Source organism: Myotis lucifugus, unplaced genomic scaffold, assembly GCF_000147115.1.
Source record: "Myotis lucifugus unplaced genomic scaffold, Myoluc2.0 scaffold_353, whole genome shotgun sequence".
In the NCBI taxonomy this organism is placed as follows: domain Eukaryota; kingdom Metazoa; phylum Chordata; class Mammalia; order Chiroptera; family Vespertilionidae; genus Myotis; species Myotis lucifugus.
In genome coordinates, this window is record NW_005871401.1 from 439,288 (window position 1) to 462,980 (window position 23,693).

The 23,693-nt window shown below is 40.3% G+C and overlaps 1 protein-coding gene across 4 annotated transcripts in view; it reads left to right on the forward strand.

Annotated features, from left to right (window-relative positions):
- The first annotated feature begins 6,171 nt into the window (after positions 1-6,171).
- COL25A1 (collagen type XXV alpha 1 chain) overlaps positions 6,172-23,693 on the forward strand; it is a 472,442-nt gene continuing 454,920 nt past the window's right edge. For 3 of the 4 annotated variants that reach the window (XM_006101373.3, XM_023764849.1, XM_023764850.1), the window contains exons 1-2: positions 6,180-6,810; positions 7,929-7,998. In XM_006101373.3, coding sequence (XP_006101435.1) covers positions 6,514-6,810; positions 7,929-7,998 — 367 coding nt within the window. In that variant the 5' untranslated portion in view covers positions 6,180-6,513. Of the gene's footprint in view, positions 6,811-7,928; positions 7,999-23,693 lie in introns of all 4 variants that reach the window. The other variant, XM_023764848.1, reaches the window with a different exon arrangement.

Consider the following 23,693-nt stretch of genomic DNA (forward strand, 5'->3'; position numbering starts at 1 on the left):
TGCCACGGGGGATGTGCCCGCAAGCAAGGTACATGCCCTTGACCAGAATCGAACCTGGGACCCTTGAGTCCGCAGGCCGACGCTCTGTCCACTGAGCCAAACCGGTTAGGGCTAAATCATCCTTTTTGATTTTTGTTTATTCCATGAAGAAAGGTTTCAATTTTCTTTTTTTCTGTGTGGATACACAATTGTCCCAGCATGATCTATTGAAAGGTCATCTTTTCCTCATGGCTCTTGGGTGTCATTTCTTCCCCACTTGAATGCCTATGTGTGGGTTTGTTTCTAGTCTCTTTATTCAATTTCTTTGGTGTACATATTCATAGAAGCTTCATTTATATAGCAAAAAACCAAACAAACCGAAAACAATTCAAATGTCCACCAATAAGTGAACACATAAAGAAACTGGTATACAATGGACTATTACTCTGCAATAAAAATAAAAAATAGTGTTAATACAACAATATGGATAAATCCATATGGCAAAGAAAGCCAGACACATAAAAATAATGCCATAGGCTTCTATTTAGATGAAATTCTAAAACAAGAAAAACTAATCTAAAATGACATAAAACCCATCAATGATTGCTTGGGGCAGGGAAATCCTCAAATCACCTAATAGCTGAAAAGTCGCCCTGACACTATTCTCTTCTTATAAATTGAGACGGGACTACAATCATGATTAGGATATACAGGTGCCCCACTAGGTAAGAACGCACATTTTCTTGACCTTCAGTGTCTATGGATCAGTAGACTGACACTTGTAAAGTGATGATAATAATAGCACCAGTAAAAGCAAAAATTTATATTGCACTTAATATCTACCAGGCATTATAATGTTTTACACATATCATTCCATGTATTTACCATGAAAGACTTTGTGGGTAAGTATCATTATCTTTGTTTTATAGATGAAAAAACGGAGGCGCAGAAAAGTTATCTAATTTGCACAAAGTCACACAGCTATTAAATGGCAGAGCTGAATTATTAATCTTGGCAGTCTGGCCTGGTAGTCTGTACTTGTAACCATGATCTGAATCAATGCTACAAACACGCACTGTCTACATAGCATTACAGCAAAAGGTTGATTTGGTAAGTCCAATGAAAAATAGTTGCTTGTTAGAATTAGCAATATAATTGGCAAGTTTGGGGGGAAATCTAAGTGGGGATATGATCTTGTTATTTAAGATTTGAGAAAAATTCACATTCTCCCCCCAAATAAAATAAAACAACAAACAAACATAAAACTGACTCTGCAGAGAGGAATGGGAGTTGGAGGGCTTGTATTATCCAGATGATTGGATTCACAGAGTTGCAAGCCTCCTGCTTAACCAGGCTCTTTAAATGGGACCAGGTCCTTGACCTGTCTGAAAGAGAATTTTTCAGTCTGTCACTAAGAGCCAAATCCTTCTCTTCTGCTCCTAAAAATATCTGTAATTTGTTTGTGATGTATTGAAATTTGTCTGGCTGTGGGAGAACTGCATCTTTAAAGTTCATTTCACTGCCTATTTCATTCTATTTGGGAAACTTTGCCTTCTTAAAAGATGTTTCTCTGAGAGAGCACATTTTCATCTGAAGTTTATGAATTAGCATGCCCAATACAGCACACAATTTATTCTATTATTTTCTTAATAAGGTACTTAGTGGACACGGCAGCTGGTTGTGGGTGTACCAAGATAGCTACAAAGCCCCTCAGACACTTGTTTCTTTTTGACACCTTTGCTGGTGAATATTGGTTAAAATTGTGGTTTTAGGGAACTAGCGTCAAAAATTGATAGTACTAAAAGCTATTTTCTAACCAAACTGAAATACTTTTCTGTCATGTAATTAATATCTAAAAACAGGAAAATGCGATTATTCCAGTTACTTATTTTGGTCAGAGAATCTTTCTAAATACACATATGACACTAATATGTTAAATATGTGTTACTTCACCTCTATGCTATATATCTTCTATTGATCAGCCTCTTAGAGACATATAGGAGTGAATTGTGCCTTAAAAAAATTAACATTTCTATCTACTTAAATTTTTTAAAATTGATTTTTCGAGAGAGGAAGGGAGAGGAAGAAATATCAATTGGCTGCCTCCTGCATGCCCCCTGCTGGGTACCAAGCCCAAAACCCAGGCAGGTATGTGCCCTGACTAGGAATCAAACTGGCAACCTTCAGTGCACTGGATGACACCCAACCGAGCCACACCGTCCAGGGCAACACTTCTACCTACTTAAAAAGTTCTTTTCTTCTACCTTCATTTTTTGCTTTATCTTGTTTTTCTCCCAGGCACCTTCTTTCTCAGTTTAACTTCTTGCCACATCTCTCTGTCAGAAGTCTTTCTTTATTTTCCTTTTTTTGGACCCTGGAGATTGGTAACAGTAGTGCTAGCAGTAGTGCTGAGTCCCAGCTCAGGATCCTAGCTGGGCTAGCATTGGTTGGGAGGAGAGATGAGAGTGGCTATACAGCTTGACTAGTTTATTGTTTTTGAGTTGCACCAATGGGAGACGTCAAAGAAATAGAATATATTTTACTCGGTTTAATATGTCTCTGTAGAGGGCATCCTAATTTTACATGACATGGGAGAAGGCATATCTCTCCAATTCTTTCCCAATGGGCATGCCAGTAAAACAGGAATGCGTAAACATTTGAAAGACAGGGATTGTTATGACAGGACCTGCTGCAGTTATAGGGCATTATGGCCAGTACAATGCAGCTTACGATGCTGTCGCAGATGAAAACTGATTTCTTGTGACTCTGATTTTATTAGTTTCCCATTGCTGTTGTAACAAATTACTGAAAACCCAGTGACTTAAACAATACACACTTATTGATTATAGTTCTGATGATCAGAAGTCCTAAAATTCCACACATTCTCTGTACTTGATGCAGAGAATCTACTGGCTTTTGAAATCTCTGGGTATTGTGCCAACCAAACATACAAATCAAAGTTAATCCTCTGGATAAAGATCCTGAATCCACAGAATTCCAACTCTATCTCTCCACTAAGCTCTCACAGAGAGCTTGCAAGAGTTGTTAACATACTTGCTCACGGCCAATTTCCATCAAGCATAATATGAAAACATTGCATTATCAAATTTAATGTGTGGCTTACTGTCACTATCAGCACAGAAAAAGGCCTTTTTACTGATATTTCTTAATTTTTAAATGTATTTTTATTGATTTCAGAGAGGAAGAGAGAGATAGAAACATCAATGATGAGAGAGAATCCTTGATTGGCCATCTCCTGCACGCCCCCTGCTGGGGATGGAGTCTGAAATCGGGCATGTACATTGACCGGAATTGAATCCGGGACCCTTTAGTGTAGGCCCACACTCTATCTCCACTGAGCCAAACTGGCTAGGGCTGTACTGATATTTTATTTTTTATTTTTTTAAAAATATATTTTATTGATTTTTTACAGAGAGGAAGGGAGAGAGATAGAGAGTTAGAAACATCGATCAGCTGCCTCCTGCACATCTCCTACTGGGGATGTGCCCGCAACCCAGGTACATGCCCTTGACCGGAATTGAACCTGGGACCTTTCATTCCACAGGCCTACACTCTATCCACTGAGCCAAACCGGTTTCGGCTCTACTGATATTTTAAAAGGGAGTTGTCTTGCCTTGCTCTTAAAGTGCTTCATTCTCTTTCTCTCCATACTTTGATTAGAGAAAGTGGTATGGAGAGTATGACGGGAAAGATGAACAATGAGGAAGGAGGAATGACAGACATCAGGTGGTAACTTGAAAGATACACAATTCCACCCTAGGGGCAATAGGACATATTGAAGAATTTAGGTAGATGAGGGCTAGGGAGAAGTCCAGGGTTATTACTGGGTATTTTGGCTTGGTACAGAGTGGTGGGAAACAGAAGAGCAGGCTTTGGAGGTAAGATGCAGGCTAGTAAGTTGGAATTGCTTATGGGATATCAAAGTGGAGGAGGTAGACAGGCAAACTGGCTATGTGGATCTTAGGCTCAGGAGAGATTTGGGCTTGCATTATGGATTTATGAGTCATCCGTGTAAGGATGGTAATTGAGAGCACTACTGAAGATAGTATACAGAGTTAAAAGAGACGATGGCATAAGATAGAGACCCGAGGAGCACCGACATTTAGAGGACAGGCAGAGGAAAAGCCTGCAAAGGAGACTGAGGAATGGTTAGAGAGGTCATTGGTAAATCGGAAAGAGGTGACAAATTAAAGAATTTGTACCCATTCCTTGGGTGCTACTTTTGAAAACATGTTTAACTCACAATTCAATGTGACTTGAAAATTGTTTTCTCATATATAAAACGGGGCCAATAATTCCTTACTTGCATCACAGGGTTATGAGGTTCAAGTGAAAAATGTATTTGAAAATATTTGTAAAGTGTTATACCAGTGGTCTATCAATGTGCATCAAAATCATTGCAAAGACAAAGATTACTGTGTTTCCGATTTCATAATAGCAGTAGTTTTAGATTCAGTAGATATGGGGTGGGGCCTCAGAATTTGAATTTTCCGTAATTTCTCAAATGATGCTGATGTTGCTGGCCTTGGGACCACCCTTTGAGAACTACTGTGTAAAACAAACGTAAGGAATTATGCTTTTGATTTTATAGCAAAATTCACTGAGTTGTCCTCCACTGTTGGGTCTGTTTCATCCCCTAATCTTTTTTTTTTATTCCTGTATCTTCCATCAACAGCTGTTATTGAAACATCTTTGCCCCGCTTTGTACCTAGTACCTCGCAATATATGTTTCTGTACGAGAAAGGTTAGCTTAGTGCAGTATTTTGTTGATTACTTACTGGTACATAGCTTGATTAAGGATAGGAGAAATTTTTGGTATTTCTTGTGAGTAGGAGCAGATAAGCAGAAACTTGTTGGACTAGGAGGTGGGATTTATCCCACCCCCACCTCAGTTAATTAGATGCAGAATGCTACTTGTTACCTACTTCCAAAAATCCCATTAGAGAACTTGTAATTTGATCCAGAGGGAGCAGCAGGAGAGTCAGGTAAGAGGAAAAATTGACCTCATTCTTCAGTCTTTCCTAAATCCTGAGAAATGTGCACCTCAACGCTGCCTTTTCCAATCCCACAAAACACGGAATCAGGAAAACGCATTAGCACCTTAGTACAGACTAGGAACACAGAGCGGGGAGGCGACTCGGCTCGGTCAAGACAGAAGGAAACTGGGGGAGGGGAAAGAAAACTTCCCTAGGTGGGAGTCTGCAGCGGCCGCGGGAGGAGAAGGGGAGTGGGGCAGTGCACCTCGGGCGTCAGCCAGACACTCTGCCTCCGGGCATGTGGGAAACTGAGGGAGGAGGGAGAAAGGCTGCCCAGAGCGAGATCCCAGGAGCTTCTGCCACTGCTCTCGAGTGAAGATATGGAGAGCTAGAGCTTTCTGCTCCACTTCTCCCCGCCCGGAGGCCATTTCTCCAGATTTCACCGCGATAAGGAGGGAGCGCTGGGCAGGGTCAGTATAAGCCAGAGTTGCCGCCTGGCCCACAGCAGACCCCGCTCCGGCCCTAGCCTAGGCGGGGGGATGGCCCTCGGGACGCTGAAGTTACTCCGTGGAGGGGGAGGGGTCATCAAGCTCCTCTCCAATCGCTGCGGCCGCTCCACAATTTGCATATCTTATGCAAATGACCTCCGGCTCAGCTCCCCCGCCCCTTGGGCGCTGTGGGGACAGCGCGGGCCGGACGAAGGTGAATACGTGGGGATAATGTGGCGGCCTCGCTGGGTCTAGGGCCGGCGGCGGGGCGGCGGACTGAGGCTGAGCCGGGAGGAGGCGGGGGCGGGGGCGGGGGCGGGAGCGGGGGCGGGACGTCGGCGCCGGGCGCCCGCCCCACTCCCCCGTCACTCACACCCGAGCATCCCCGAAGGGTATTTTAAGGCTTGCACGGCCCGAAGGCTGCGGGAGATCCTGGGGGGCGGCCGCGACTTCGGGCCTCGCCCGCTGGCCGCTCTTTGCTCCTAATTCCGTTCCCTCTCGCCGCTGCCCCTTGGGGCCGGGCTTCCCGGCCCCCGGGGCTTTAGCCGTTTTTTTCCCCCGGCACCGGAGTCAAGGTGGGAAGGCAGTTGGGCGTGCGGAAACACCGCTAGACTAGCAGCCCAAGGCGAACTACAGACGCCACGGGCCCGCTGCGGGGCGAGAGGAGCGGCGGCCACCGCAGCCGTCTCCCACGGTCCCCCGGCCCCGGGGCGGCCGCCCGCGGGGACCTCCGAAGTGCCCGTCCTCAGGGGGGTGTCAGCAGGACTATCCGAGTGGGTTCCTTTCTGGTTTTTGCCTTGTGGCCACCAGTCCATAGACGGAGGGTGCTCTTCACCCCCAGGTAGGAGAGGAGAAGAAGGCGGAGGACGGTCCAGGACTGCTGGTCTCGGCACTGGGGAGAGCGGGGGGTCCATCTCCGCGCGCCCCTCTCCCACTCCGCCAACTAGTTGTACAGCCCACCGGACTGAACTTTGGAGGAATCGTCCTTTCTCTTTCCCTTTACGATTATTGGAAGTGGGAGAGGGTGGGAGGCAGCGGACCCCGCCACGATGCTGCCGAAGAAGCCTGCAGGAAAAGGAGGGGCCGGAGAGCCGGGCTCCGAGGACCCGAGCTGCGCCCGGCAGTCTTGTGCCCGCACCGTGCCCCCAGGCGCGGTCCTGGCGGCCCTCCTGTCAGTGGTGGCCGTGATGTCTTGTCTGTACCTGGGGGTGAAAACCAACGACCTCCAGGCGAGGATCGCCGCTCTCGAATCCGCCAAAGGGGACCCTTCCATCCGTCCGCTTCCCGATTGCCTGGATCAGCTCAAAGCAGTGGTGCAAGAGAAAGTGGAGCGACTTCTGGCTCAGGTGTGAAAAGCTGGGGTATTTTGCACGTGCATAACATCTCGCACAGGCGTGATTCTGTGTATACGACCAGCCTACCCTTGTTGTCCGCATACTTGGTGTGGCTGTGTGCACATATGCTAGGCGTCCATCCCTGGTGGCATATGTTTGTACTGTATATGCACATCCTTTGATACCACCCTCTCTATGTGTCTCATCTTCCCTCACTCTTCTGGATATTTGCATGTTAAATCTGTATGGAGCTCTAAAAGCGGGAAGGGTGACCAGAATGGCAGGGTGGCATTTTAGCTTCTCTTAGTTTTCCAAAGTCTCATATGAATCTTGACCGATTTTGTGGAGAATATTCCTTGCAGAATAACATCTGTTCTGTTCTGTTATGTTCTTCAAGAGGGTTAGGACCAGAGGTGCTATTAATATCCAAATGGTAATCACTCTTGAAAGTAAAATAACCCTGAATGTGATTTAGAACCAGTTATTTCATACATTGAATGGTCTCCTATTAAATGTTTAAAAAGAAAAAAATAGCTTAATTTTTTTGGTAAAAGATGCAGTGCCAGAGGTGTTTATGAATGGACTTGAGAGTTTAAAGTAATCTACAATATGTATCAAAATCAGGGGCAGCTTTAGACTGGAGTTAGGAGGTTTTCTGGAACTTGCTTTTCCAACAGAGAGGCTGTTTGGCAGTAGTTGTAGCGCAACATGATAAGCAGTTGACCTCCATGCATAAAGTATTGGCTGTTTTAAAACACATAACTTACCTAGAACTGCAACATGTTAATGCCAGGTTTTTGCATTGGCTGCATATGTATGAGCTGAGGTAGTGGGTGTTGGTAGTTGAACAATGGAGAAAGATGTTATACAAGTCCAGCAGTCTATTTTTAAAAAAAATTAATTTATTATTTTTTTCAGCAGTCTTGATATCATGTCAATGATCATTTTCTTTTTTTTAGGGCTTGGGTACTGTTACCTTTTGACTGAGTCCAAAGTACATATGTAAACTTTAGTTATGCAGGCTATCAAATGCTGGTGAATCAAGCATATGGACAGAGAATCCCTAAAGAACCCATTTCTCTCCAATGCTACTGATGACTCTTAATACCTCTTCTTTCCACCCCCTGCAGAAATCCTATGAACATATGGCTAAAATAAGAATCGCAAGAGAAGCACCTTCAGAATGCAACTGCCCAGCAGGTAAAATGGAACTTATTTAACAAGGTTGGCTCCATAGCAGAGCATTTTAAAACAAAAGTCCTGTGTCTGTCAAATCTACCTGTAATAATAGTAAAGAAAGAATGCAGACCCAACTCACTTTAATAAAATCAACATGTCTCAGTCAAAAGAATGGCAAATAAAGCCCCAAATATTATTTTAAGCAGCATACCAAGGTCTGTTATGGGAGAACAAAAGAGAGAGAGATAATCACCATGGAAAATATGGCAGATGATGTACAAATATGAAATTCTTAGATTCACAGATTGAAAAATATTGTTCAATTTTATTCAATTTTAATGCCTACTGTGAAAAGGACTGCAGAACACGTTAGATTCTGAATTCCCTGGTGGCAAATGGATTAGCACAGGTTTCCATTTGCTTCTTTTAACATATGATTATGTTAGTAAAGGACCTTAACTTCCTCTCCTGCTTTTATTCTTTTCTATCAAAAAGGGTTCTGCATTCTTTAGCTAAAGGAAATTTGTTCTTTACCTTGAGCTTCCCATTGCTAACTACTGCATTCTCAATGACATCTCAGAAAAGGCTCTTATATTTTTACCATTTTTTTCTCTTCAGCTTTAGGGAATTATATTAATGACAACATATTAGTAGAAGGCTAGAGAAGAGATATTAATGAATGAAATCTCTAGGTAATCATTAAATCTTCCTCAGTAGACCTCTGAGGTTCAGGAGTCAGTTATCTGTAGACCTAACAATTTAGAAGCCCTTGGAGTATGTCTATTGGAAAACATCTAGTGGATTCAACTGATAAAAGCCATGGAAAACTGCCATCAGTTGAGATATTTATTTCAGATAAATCTTGTTAATGCATTTATGAACATTTAATTTCTTTTACCACCTCTTATGGAAAAGTGAGTCTCTTACATTTTCTGTAATGTCCAGGCATAAGATGCTTAGATACTTATACATGGAAAGCTTACTTCCTAGATTTTTCATATTCTGAGTTTTTTTTCTCATGATAACTTGTTTTTCCTCACCATAACACAGCTAAATCAGGCACCATATTTAGAAATTTTAAATGTCAACTCCAAGTTGTACAGCATACAAGTTTTATTATTTATGTTCTGCTACTTTGCTGACCATAATGGAACTGTAGTTTTGGTAAATGAAGCCCTTTCAATTGAGAAGACATATACATTAGGTAACAGGGAAACATTCATGTTTGTTTTGACATTGTAGGTTTCATTCTTGCTTGTTTTAAATTGGAAAAGACCTCAGAAGTCAGAAATTCAAGGAAAACACTTTTGTAGTGCAGGAATTAACTCACAAAACCTCATCCGCTTGGAGGGATTATTTAAATTCTCAAATCAGTTGGTATAGGACTTCACTGGTCATATACTCTTAGAGCCCAGCATTTTTTTCTGTTCAGTACTCTTGTTAGCTGCGTGACAAACAACTAGTGTTTAATTAATAGGATTCGTAGTGAACTGGGTAAAAAGTAGAGAAGTGACACCCAGAGCACTGAGTTCTATTACTTGTGAACTTAACTGCTTTATTATGTTTGGTATAAACGAGCTGTTGAGGTCTAATATGTAATCTAGAAAAAATACATTATATTTAGGGTTTACCTTAGATTATCTTGGAATATCCTTTTGAACCATTTTTCTTCTTAACATATTAACTGAATAATAAACAGTGATTTCACCATAATAACAAATAAATAATAAATGGTGATTTCCTTGGCTGTTTTGTTGGCCCTCAGTAATGGCTGCTTTACTTTCTTGCACCACTAGAGCTCCACATTACATCAGTTTTCACCAGGTTGTTTGAGAGGTAAATATTTCAAGGTGCACATTTCACTACACAGAATCAAACAGGTTTCTTGTTGATGGATCACTATTATAGAAACACTTTAAGCTTGTGGAATAATTAGGTATCATCAAAATAAAGGCATTATGTTGAAAGTAGTATTCTGGGGTAAAACTAGTGATTTTAAGTTATGGTCAGTGATTATTGTTTTAGGGAATGAATGGGGTAAAACTAGTGATTTTCAGTTATGGTCAGTGATTATTGTTTTAGGGAATGAATGGGCTGGCCAAGAGGAAAAGGAAGGAGGTACCGCACTTCCCACCTGGTTTGGCTCTAACCCTGGTTTGCAGTGACTAAGAGTTGTCACCCAGACATCTGTTTGTAGGGCAGAGTGAGACAAGTCTGTGACCTCAGCTCGCTCAGTTCCTGTGGACAGATGCCCACCCCTTGAAGTTGACACTCTTGTTGACAATCTCCGTCACAGAGCCAATGACTGATAGCAAAGGATTAATGCTGTGTTGTTTGTGTTCACTTTAATTGCTTTTGATAGAACTCAGTCCCAGGGAGGTTTATCCAGGTAGGCTACAAGGAAATCATAGAATTTATAGAGGTTTTTAAAATAGATATTTTTAAGCACAGGAAGGAGCATGTATGGGAGAGGGATGAGATAGAATATTACTGAGTAATTTCTAATTATACCAGTAGGGGAATCACTCTCATTTAATCTTCACAATGACCCCAATAATATTGGTGATCTCATTGTATAGATTAGGAAACTGGACTCAGAAGGTGACTAACTTACCATAGTAAAGACAATGTCAGGATTCATGGCCACATCTGATAGAATCAAAAGCGCAAAGTCGAGTGAGGGATGGAGAATGAGTATAGGCTTTGGAGCTGAACAGTTTTGGATTAAAATCCTAGGTCTCCTATTAAATAACTGTGTGACGTTGGTCAAACTAATGAACTTTATTTTCCAGTTTCCTCATCTGCAAAAAAGTAACTAATAATAATACCTTCCTTGTAGGATAATAATTTAAACAGTCTGGCATGTTGGTGTTTGGCTATTCAATACATTAGCAATTACTATTCTTTATACTGTATTATATGTTATTTAATTTTCATCTGGTCCATAGGGACACATGATAGAGGTGGGAAAACCAAGGTCTGGAGATATGAAACTTGCTGAAAACCCAATGGTAAATGTCAGGTTTTAGACTAGAACATTATGCTTAATTAAACACATATATCTATAGGTTATTTATGCAGATAATCAGTCGAACAACTTAGTGTTGCAGTGCTACACCAAGATATTTATATTAGTCTACTAAATTATTTTTTCAACAAAATTACAGGAAAAACTTTTGACCCTGTAGGTAAACCAGGATTGAAGTAGATAAAACCTGGCCTTAAAAAAGTATGGGGATATTTTAAAATGTCTTTACAGTTTTGATACTAGGTGTTTACAAAAAGAAATACTTTAACTTTCTGATTCATTTTCACACTGTGATATTTTAAAAATATTTAAATTTTTTAATTATTAAAGTATAATTTATAATAATTACCCATTTTAAGTGTATAATTTAAATATTTAAAAAATAATTGTATGGAGTTGTCTAATCATCACCACAATCCAATTTTAGATCACCTTTGTCACCTCTGAAAATTCTCATTTACTTTTATATATATACTAGAGGCCCGATGCACAAAATTTGTGCACTGGGGAGGAGGGGGGACGGTCCCTGAGCCTGGCCTGTGCTCTCTCACAATCCGGGACCCTTTGGGGGATGTTTGCCTGCCAGCTTAGGCCCGATTCCCCCAGGAATGGGGCCTAACCTGGCAGTCAGACATCCCTCTCACAGTCCAGGGCTCTCGCAGTTTGGGACCCCTCACTCCTTACTGCCCACCTGCAGTGAAGGCAGGACAGGCTCCTGCCACTGATGCTGTGCTCACCAGCCATGAGCCCAGCTTCTGGCTGAGCAGCACTCCCCCTGTGGGAGAGCCGCTCAGCCAGAGGCCAAGCTTGCTGTTCCTTAGCGCTGCCTCAGAGGCAGGAAAAGCTCCTGCCACTGCTTCTGGCTGAGCAGTGCTCCCCCTGTGGGAGTGTACTGACCACCAAGGGGCAGCTCCTGCATTGAACATCTGCCCCCTGGTGGTCAGTGCACGTCATAGCGATCGGTCATTCTGCCATTCAGTCAATTTGCATATTGTTGAGATTATTACAGATGTCCCTCTTTTTCTCCCCCCAGAGCTCCCCTCCTCCCAGTTCCCATCCCACCCCAGGCCCTCGCCACCCTATTGTTTGTGTCCATAGGTAATGCATACATGCATATAAGATCCCATTTACTTTTTTAAAAAATATATATTTTATTGATTTTTTACAGAGAGGAAGGGAGAGGGATAGAGAGTTAGAAACATCGATGAGAGAGAAACATCGATCAGCTGCCTTCTGCACATCCCCCATTGGGGATGTGCCGGCAACCAAGGTACATGCCCTTGACTGGAATCGAACCTGGGACCCTTCAGTCCGCAGGCCGACGCTCTATCCATTGAGCCAAATCAGTTAGGGCTCCCATTTACATTTTACATGTGTTCAGAAGCTCTATTTTTAAAATATTTGCATTAAAGAAACCCCAAAATAAAATTTAAGAAACCATATACATTGGAGCTCTGTCTAGCAGAATATTTGATTCAGCAGTAGCTGAACCATGGAAATTTGGCTGGTATCTGTGGCTTGGTCTTTGTAAAACTTGACCCTCATCTTTGAGAATAAATTGTTTTTTTTTTGCTCTGGCTGTAGAATTCCATTTTGGGTTCTGTTCTTGCAGTCCGACATAAGGTATGTATAAACCAGGCATATTTATGGGAGGGTTTCTATGATAAGGAACACAGGGAGCCAGGCAGCCAACCAAATGATGTTTAGAGCACAAAGGTTTCTGTGCCTTACTCATCAGTAGTGTTGCCTGCCCAGGGTATTAGGTATAAGAGCCTCTGTGGTGTAATGGACTGAGAATGTGAATGGGCAATCAAGAATACAGAATTCTAATCCTGGCTTTGTCATTAACATGTTATACAATCGGGGGCAAGTATTTTTAAGAATGACTTTTACAGACTTAGTTTTTATATCCTCTCAGTACGAGTGTTGGACTGTAATGGTTTTGAAAGGCATTTGTCAATTCTCCAAGCATAAAGAGCCTTCTGTGTGCCAAATATCATGCTAGAGACTTGGAATATGCTGCCGAATGGGCAGACTTGGAATCTGCCCTCATGGAGCTTACATTTCAATGAGGATGACAGACATTTATTTAAAGTTGACATGAATTTGCAGGTGTGACAGGTGCAACCAAGGAAAAAAACAGTGTGTTTGGAGCATGTGACCAAAATTTCTCCCATGTTGTAAATATTAAGGATTTTTTTTTAATTTTCTCTGAGGAAAAACCCTGAGAAATTCACAGTAGGAGAAAAATCATAACATGAGAAATCTGGCTTCTGCTTAGTGATAAAGCTGTAGCAATGAATAAAAAGATGATTGGCATAGCCTTTCCTGACTTTTGGCTTTCTAAGAATTTATGGTGAGATGAAGGTGCACAGACACTTGGTTGATTTACACTGATACCCAACTGAAACAAAAAAGTGACTTTAACATATAAAGGGTAGTGATAGATAAGATGGTAATTTATTCTTCTACATTTCTTCTGAAAACAGTGAGATTTGGGTTGAATAAGAGTCAAAACTTTCTGCCCGGTGGGTACTGCACAGGACCTGGCCCTTTGACATTCACTAAAAAATGATGAAACGTAACACAGCTGGTCATCTGCTCGGAGAGTTTAGCTAGAGATAAAAAAGATATACCACATAACTTCTGAGGTTCCTACCCACCCTCCAAGCCTATGAAAATGATAACATACGAAATAAGAATAGATGTAGGCAATTAAAGTTGCTCTGATTTATAAACGTGAGTGATACATTTGGTGGCTGGCTTTGTGGCATCTTCTCAATTTGGGTGGAAATAAATGTTAACTGTAGCTTTAAGATTGTGCACCCTTTTCCATCGTATTACCTTGCTAACATAAATTACTCCTATAAAATTTGTATTTCCTACTAACATGGTTTTTCACCATGCTGTACATTTTTCCTAACCAGCTGCACACTGGGTGGGAAGAGTGTATCTAGTCAGGGCATAGTAATTTGTAAATTTTCAGTTATGTGAGGTAAAGAAAGTCAGAACTAGTTTTCAGAAAGAGAGCAAATTAAAATACTAAAAATGTTATTTAAATGAGAATAGTAGGCAATCCCCTCCTCTTGTAAGGCCAGACAATCCAGTGTGACATCAAAGTGCCTCAAAGCATTCATGTTATTTTCATCCTTATAAGCACAACAGTTTGGGTGTAACCCTTAGTTGGTCCAGTAGTGACAGCTGGCAAAACGCCCTGTCACCCACAGGACCAGGGACAAATTGCCTCTTGAAGCAGTGTTCTTGTTTCCTAGCTTCTCTTCTGTTTCTCTTGTCTAAAAATTATTAAGAAGTAAATTCTTCAAATGTTCTTTTTCTCTTTCTTACCTTGGTAATTCTGTTTTTCCATGAGCTAGAATTTATTTAAGAGGAGGGCATAAGTTCTGCATAGGGGTTCATTCTTCCTAGCTCATTGGAAGAATGTATAGGGACAAGTAGCCTCTCCGGCCCATTGTGCTTCCCATTGGCTTGGAACTGCAAAATCAACTGTGGTATTTGAAAAAACAGTATTTGAATGTCAAATATAGGTCTAGGAACGGAGGAGGAGGGCATCCTTTTCTCAACAAGATTAGGTAAATGGAGGGCGTAAGGGGAAAACATGCCAGAATCAGGACTGTTTTACAGTCCAGGGGGGCATTTCCTGTTGCAGGGGAACCGTACTAGACATCCATCAAAATAACATCAATCTGTAATATCTTGTGTGGAAACCATCCAAAGCCCATTATGAAAAAGTGTTTTTATTCCATTCTTTCACTTGATAAACATTTACTTGGTGGTTTGTTGGAAGCTGAGAATTGAAAACCATGGATGAGTCAGCCTAGATCGCAGGCTGGAGCCACTGTGGGACTGCTGAACACAGAAGCTGCCCCGCCCTCCCTGGTTTGCCAACAGGGAGCAGTTCCATGCCGTGGTTTAATGCTCCATGATACTTAACACCTTTTTTCTTCTTTCCAATTTGTGTTAGAAATGGCTGTGGCATACCCACATACTGAATCCTTAGACATGCTTAGGTAACTGTTTCATTGGGATGTGTTCAGCAATAGTGCAATTAAAAATATTTCAAAATTGACTTTTACAAAGGAGGAAATGCTAAGAGTGGGAAGCAGAAGTGGAAATCACTTGCAAATTAAAATTGAGCACTTTTCATTGGCATCCTATATTCCTTCCAATGACTATTCTGCAAGTCATTTAAATAATAGGATTCCCTGAAGACATGCCATCAGATGGCAGGCACCTTCCCTTTGTGACCACAAGGAGGAGGAACTGAGCTGCATAGTGGGACTTACTCTATTCTTCCAGCTCCTTACCAGTTAAAGTCCTAGCTGTCTTCTGTCTCTTGACTTCTCTTTGCAATGGAAATGATTTGTAGAGATAACAAGTAATTTCTTCCATCTACACTTGAAGACTAGACTGTCCTATCTACCAGTTTTAAGATATTTAAAACAATGTAGTAATTTTTACATTTGTATTAGTCAAAAAGTTTAGTTATTTAGTTCACAGATATGAACTTGAAAATAGTAGTCCCACAGCTAGAATTAGTGAACTAAATGTAATTGAATTTCCCAGTTGAGATTTTGTGCTTACGTTTTATAATTTCTCAGAATCAAGAATCATTTGTAGTCACTATCATGCTTTTGACATGATTTCATCTGGAGTCCCCATTTCAACCTCTGTTACCACACAATATGATAGTTGAAATATGTTCTTTATTTTTCTCATTGTGTTCTTTAGTCTGATTGTGTAGTCTGATTTGCCAGGAATTGCCTTATTAATTTGGATATTAATAATTCAGATTTTAGGAGCTTTGGGCTTCTGGATTATGTACACAAAGTTTTTAGTCTTATGTTTGAAATGTGGTCAGCACATATTTAAATCCAATTTTCACATTTAAGCTAAGTGACTGAGTAAATTATATGAATTGTAGCCCATTCTAGTTTATGCATTATGGGAACATTGAGAGTAAGTCCATGTTTAACTAGAAGTAGCCTGGTCCTGACAGGGTAGAGCCTATCTTTCCTTTCTTCACCAAAGAGCTCACATGCAGGAGAGTAAAAGCAGGAGGAAAAATCACCCATGCCCCCTAATCGCTTGGAATCACATATCTTTACCATCATACTTGGCAAGCCTGGCATTTTAGAGTTCCTCTTTTAATGTAAATCTGGACAATGGTCTGAGAGTCAGAGGAATTCTCCATTATAGCTCTGCCTCCAGCAGTTTCTTTTGCTCTAGTAGCAGCCAGTGGGAGAGAAAAATATCACAGGAGCTTCTCCTTCAATTCTATTTACAGGGAAAAAATGGTATTCTTATTTTTGATCCTTAAGACACTAGAATTAAATTTGCCTGGAAAATTGACACAATTCTTCCCCCAATATTCCTATATCTTAGGTCAATTCTGGCAGTTTTGAAAGGTAAGATATTTTTATTACCTTCTAGGAATTATGAAACTCCAATTTGTGTCTCAGGGGCTCCAGAATCCAGTCGGTATTTTTTAGATGTACACGATACGGTCATAAGATAAAACATTTTCACAAACCACATACAAAACCCAATCTTTTTTCTTGTATTTTTAAATATATATATATTTATTATTACATGTGCAAAACCCAAGCTTTTGACTGGAAAGTAATGCTAGAAATACTGGCAAATTCTAGGGCTTTGCCAGCAAACTTTGGAATGCTACAAATTTTTTTTTTTTTAACTGAAAGAATTAGCTCAAAGTCAGAGCTGACAAAGTTTGAATGGAAACAAGCTGCGGAAATAACTGCCTTTCTGAGGATGGTTATCCACCTGGTTGGGGGTCAAGTGAGTTAAGTGGGTCAAAGATCAGGTGACTCTGGTGGGCAGATCCTGATGCTAACTGCTAAGTGTTCTCATGGTTTAATTGCATTCCGCTTCCTGAGGGAGTGCGTTGGGAGTCCAGTCTACCAATCTCATTTATGTGCTCCATGGCCTGGTTTCTGGTTTATATCTGTGCATCTCTAGGGTTTAGTACAGTTCTCTAGAAGGTTCTCTATAAAAGTTCATAATGATCATAATGAGGATCTGTCAACTTGACTTGGTTGAGGACTTTTATTGTGGTTTACCTCTTTGCACACACCAATATTCTTATCCCCGTGCCTTTTTAACATGTTCTCTGAGCACTTTGTGAGCCAAAACATATTGAAATTAATATAAATCTTAGAGACCAAGTAGTTCAGGCATTTTTCAACATTTCTTAAAGAGGCTGAACCTTTTTTTAAAAAAATAAAATCCTATGAGAAAACCCAGCATATGACATCCATGCACTGTTAGCTACACACTGATTGATCTTGGAGGTCTGAGGGTCAGAGGCCAAAACCCTATATATTCTTTCTTTCTGCTGCCTACCCCCTTTCCCCAAGATGACCCCTGCGGTATCTCCAGAGAATTACAGGACACTGTTAGAAAATTGCTGAAAGTTCAGTCCCCAGCGTGTACATTTCAGAGAGAAAGTGTAAATCTGGGTACAATCATTCTGTAACAAGTACTGCAAACAGAAACTTGAAAGATAATCCTCTACCTGCCATTGAAAGGCATGTCCACGGTCATCGGCAGTGCTACTTACTGTTTGAGTAGATAGTTGTGGACAGTAGGTTTTGCCAAGTGCAACACCTTCTTCAGTTGTCTTATTGGACAGATAATAGAATGACCCAGCATCTGTACAAGTTATTGAGCTTTATTGTGCAATTTATTTTCTCCTTAATGCACAGTCTCAATCTATGGACTTCCAGGAAGTCTGGAAGAGAAGCATGACTTTTTAAACTATTTTAGTTACTTGCCTCTTGAGAGAAGATAATTATCAGTAAAGTAGCAAAGATAGGAAGGCTGACCAAGTACTGAAGACTGGAAAGGTCATATATCCCAGCCAAAGCTATTATAAGCTATAAAACAGAGGTTGAACCAAGCAAACTGTATCCCCTAAATTTACTTCCAAAAGCCTCCAGACATACTGACAACTTCCTAGGAGTTTAAGCAGTGAGCCTGACTGTATGGCTTAGTACTACGATACATGTTATGCATCTGGAAGTTTTTAATAAAAGTAAAGCTCTAACATTGAGAAATTACGTCCGTAGCGAGACCAGGGCTTTTATGTTCTAGTATATAGTTTCCTTCTGTGCAAAGTTATTTAATACTTTACATTTTAGCTACTTCTGAGGATACTTTCCTGAATATTGGTTTGGTTCTCCACTCAAGTTTTGTATGAAGAACGCTATGTGTTGATGGTAAAATATATGTTATAATTTTTGCAATATTAAAAAAATGATTTATTTTTATGGCAAAAACTATCCTTGAATTGAGAGGTATGGGGTATGCTTTCTGTTCTCTATGTGTGAGCCCAGGACACATTAGACTCCGAATGTGTTTTATTCTATTATACTTTTATCTGCCTGAGCAGAAAACCCTTGATTCTAGCATCAAGAAGAAAATCTTCAAGAAGAAAATCTAGGTAGAAAAAAATTTTTTTTTTTAAAATATTTTATTGATTTTTTACAGAGAGGAAGGGCGAGAGATACAGAGCTAGAAACACCAGTGAGAGAGAAACATCTATCAGCTGCCTCCTGCACACCCCCTACGGGGGATGTGCCCGCAACTGAGGTACATGCCCTTGACCAGAATCGAACCTGGGACTCTTCAGTCCGCAGGCCGACGCTCTATCCACTGAGCCAAACCGGTTAGGGCAGAAAAATTTTATAACCAGTCACATTTACCCCCTATGTATGTATATCAGACATCATTTTTTCCACATTTTCAATTAAAGTCTTCACTTTTGTTTAATTGTAGTCACGTGCCACTAGCATTTTGAATATTCACATGGCATTCATGGTTATAGGATGTGATGAGATTAATAGCATTCATTAGACTCCTGAAAACCAAGAGTGAACACAGCAAACAGATCCATACACAGCGAAAGGACTCTCTGTCAGGCTCTCAGTGAACAAGCATTGTCCTACTGCGATCTGTTACTGGCGAGCAGAGTGGACGGGATTGTCTTTGGGAGGTAGCCAAGGATTTAGGAAACTATAAAAACAGAAGATCTATACTACTAAAGAATTCTCATCCTACTCAGGCCATTCTCCGTTCTGTCCTCTCTCCCCTTCTCTAGTACAAACAGAAGCTCTATCTTAGTCTATTGATCACTCTCTACCTGGCTTACTGTTTGCCTCTGATTTGATCAGTCAGTGACTTTATTACCCTTAGGTCCCCCAAACTCTTATGCCTATCCAGGGCAATAGTTCTATTTATGATTAGATCCAGTAGCATCACTAAAAACACATAATGGTAAATATCAATACTTCTCCCAAATTTCAAAAAGTAACTAATTATTTTCTCAAAAATTACTGTTAAAAGACAATTTTCAAAAAAGGTAAAATTATGACTTTCATACAGATATAAGCCTTGGCCAGTTTGGTTCGGTGGTTAAGAGTGTTGGCCCGCTGACTGAAGAGTCTCGGATTCAATTCTCGGTCCAGGGCATGTACCTTGGTTGGTTTCAGTCTCCATCCTCGGCCCTGGTCAGGGAGTGTGCGGGAGGCAACAAGTCAGTGTCTCTCTCTCACATTGATGTTTCTATCTCTTTCTCCCCTCCCTACCTCCCCTCCACTCTCTAAAAAAATCAATGGAAAAAATATATCCTTGGTCAAGGATAAAAACAAAACAAAACAGAACATTTGTTAAAAATTTTATTAAAGAAGTAACTGGCAAGATGTTCACTTGAGAATTTAAAGACACATTTATAGTTGCAGAATATTGTAATCAATGTAAAAATGGAGGCAAAACTGGACTTATCCATAGTGAGGAAGGGAAGTCAATTTTACTCAGAAAGAATTTGCATGTTAATAGATACCTACAGAGTTTTAAAGTAGCTCTCAAAAAATCAGAATCATGTATTCCCCTATATTCATTCCTAAAGCAACCACACAGGAAAATATTTTTTAGGTAGCAAAAAAAATGTTTTTACGCTTTAGTATAGTAATGGTTATTATTCTGTTTCCTTCGATGTTCCGTGGGGGTAGTGCTGATTGGTATGACTGTATTATTGGCATGCTTTACATAAGTGGCCTTTAAAATTATAATACTGATAATTTGTTTAGAGACCACTTGGAGAGAATCAGTTTCCTGTGTTTCGGTATCAATGAATAGTCCCACTAATGTTAAAGAAAGAGGTGCTGACCTTGCCCTTGTGTTTTTGGATACTATGTCCCGGCAATTACATTATTTAACAAGGCCACATTTGCCTGGTGTGAGTGTGTGGTTGCTTCTGGGATTTTTATGATGCTATTTTGGCAATACTGGCTTTGACTTCAGATACCTTATCTACTAGTTTGGCTTTTTCTTGGATATTTTCATCCAATTCCCATTATGTTCATTCATGCTTCAGACAACTTGGTTTTAGACAATGCTTCTAAGATTTATTTGTCTATTCTTGGCCAGTTATCTCTCCCGGTGACCCCTGCCTTGTTTGCTCTCTACCTCTGCTGTTACCTACCCTCAATGTTCACTTTACTAGCACCCTCTTGCCACCCAGGTATATGGATGCTCTTCTCTGCTCCTGTTTTAGTTGCTGCCACCTTTTGTCTGAGCACTTGGGTTTTGGTAGATGAATGGCTGAAGCTAAGTAATGGCCCTACCTACACATCCTAGGAAGAATATATGACAGAATGGGGGCTGAGGGCCAGTGAGGATTCATTGAGACTACACAGTGATTGGTGGTTTTTGTAGGGAAATATTTACTTTAATTCAAAGCAGCTTATATTCTTTTTTAAAATTTAAATTGTTTATTTTTTAAAGTATTACATAAGTCTCCTTTTTCCCCTCATTGACCACTTCACTCCCAGGCCGCCCCCACCCCCCAGCACATGCCCTTACCCTCCCCTCCCATCTGTGTCCATTGGTTATGCTCATATGGATGCATACATGACCTTTGGTTGATCACTTACTCCCTCAGCCCCCACCTTCCCTCATACAGTTTATGTTGTTCGATGCTTCTATGACTCTGGTTCTATTTTTGTTCATCAGTTTATGTTGTTCAAATATCACAGTGAGATCATGTGATATTTATCATTCTCTAAATGGCTTATTTTGCTTAGTATAATGCTCTCCAGTTCCATCCATGCTGTTGCAAATGGTAAGAATTCCTCCTTTTTTATAGCAGCGTAGTATTTCATTGTGTAGATGTACCATCGTTTTTTCATCCACTCAGCTGCTGATGGGAACTTAGGCTGTTTCCAAATCTTAGCTATTGTAAATTGTGCTGCTATGAACATAGGGTGCACATATCCTTTCTGATTGGTGTTTCTAGTTTCTTGGGATATATTCTTAGAAGTGCAATTACTGGGTCCAATGGAAGTTCCATTTTTAATTTTTTGAGGAAATGCCATATGGTCTTCCATAGTGGCTGTACCAGTCTGCATTCCCACCAGCAGTGCACGAGTGTTCCTTTTTCTCCACATCCTCTCCAGCACTTGTCGTTTGTTGATTTGTTGATGATAGCCAGCCTGACAGGTGTGAGATGGTATCTCATTGTTGTTTTGATTTGCATCTCTCGGATAATTAGTGACTTTGAGCATGTTTTCATATGTCTCTCAGCCTTCTGTATGTGTTCTTTCAAAAAGTGTCTATTTAGGTCCTTTGCCCATTTTTTGATTGGATTGTTTATCTTCCTTTTGTTAAGCTGTATGAGTTCCCTATAAATTTTGGAGATTAAACCCTTATCAGAGATAACATTGGCAAATATGTTCTTGAATGCAGTGGGTTTTCTTGTTGTTGGTTTCTTTCGCTGTGCAGAAGCTTTTTATTTTGATGTAGTCCCATTTGTTTATTTTTTTCCTTAGCAGCTGTATCAGTAAAGATATTGCTATGACATATGTCTTCTATTTTGCTGCCTATGGCTTCTTCTAGGATTTTTATGGTGTCCCATCCTACATTTAAGTCCTTTATCCATTTTGAGTTTATTTTGTGTATGGTGTAAGTTGGTGGTCTAGTTTCATTTTTTTGCATGTATCTGTCCAATTTTCCTGACACAGTTTATTGAAGAGACTGTCTTGACTCCATTGTATGCTATTGCCTTCTTTATCAAATGTTAATTGAGCATAATGGCTTGGGTTGATCTCTGGGTTTTCTGTTCTGTTCCATTGGTCTATATGTCTGTTCTTGTGCCAGTACCAGGCAGTTTTGAGAATAGTGGCTTTGTAATACAGCTTGATATCTGGTATTGAGATCCCACCTACTTTGTTCTTCTTTCTTAAGATTGCTGCAGCTATTCAGGGTCTTTTTTTATTCCATATGAATTTTTGGAGAGTTTGTTCTAGGTCTTTGAAGTATGCTGTTGGTATTTTAATGGGGATTGCATTGAATCTATAGATTGCTTTGGATAGTATGGACATTTTAATGATGTTGATTCTTCCAATCCATGAACACAGTATATTCTTCCATTTGTTTATGTCTTCCTCTATCTCTTTTTTCAGAGTCCTATGATTATCTGAGTACAGGTCCTTTATCTCCTTGGTTAAATTTATTCCTAGGTCTCTTAATTGTTTTGTTACAATGGTAAATGGGACTTTTTTTTTAGTTTCTCTTTCTGTGAGTTCATTATTGGTGTATAAAAAAGCCAAAGATTTCTGGGTGTTAATTTTGTATCCTGTTACATTGCCAAATTCATTTATTAGTTCTGGTAGTTATTTGATGGAGTCATTGGGCTTTTCTATGTACAGTATCATGTTATCTGCAAATAATGACAATTTTACTTCTTCTTTTCCAATTTGGATGCCTTTTATTTCTTCTTCTTGTCTGATTGCTATGGCTAGCACTTCCAGTACTATGTCAAACACGAGTGGTGAAAGTGGGCATCACTGTCTTATTCCTGTTTTTAGGGGAAATGGTTTTAGTTTTTGCCCATTGAATATGATGTTGGCTGAAGGTTTGTCATATAAGGCTTTTATTATGTTGAGGTATGATCCTTCTATTCCCACTTTACTGAGAGTTTTTATCAGGAAAGGGTGTTGGATTTTGTCAAATGCCTTTTCTGCATCAATTGATATGACTATGTGATTTTTGTCACTCAATTTGTTTACGTGATGTATTGCATTTATTGATTTGTGGATATTGTACCAGCCTTTCATCCCTGGAATAAATCCCACTTGATCATGGTGTATGATCTTTCTAATGTAATAAAGCAGCTTATATTTTGATAACCTCATATTACTAGCTTAAAGGAGAGAGTTTATTATAAATATTAAAAATTTTGGATATTAGTATCTAAAAATTATATACCTCTGGTATTACCTAATTCAACTCTGGCAAAGGTTAAAGAGTCATGTATCTAGTAGTCTTTTTTTCCTTTTTATGGAATATATTGGCGCAGCACTGGTTAACAAAACTATGCAGGCTTCAGGTGCACAATTCTACAACACATCATCTGTACACTGTACTGTGTGTTCACTACCCCAAGTCAAGTCTCCATACATCACCACTTATTCCCTTTATACCCTCCTTCATCTTCCCACTCCCCCAGCAATTACCACAGTGTTGTCCTGTCCATGAGTTTTTTTCTTTTTTGCTCTATCCCTTCATCCCCACCCCCACCCAAACCTACATCCCCAAAAGCTGTCAGCCTGCCCTCTGCCTATGAGTCTGTCTATATTTTGCTAGTTCA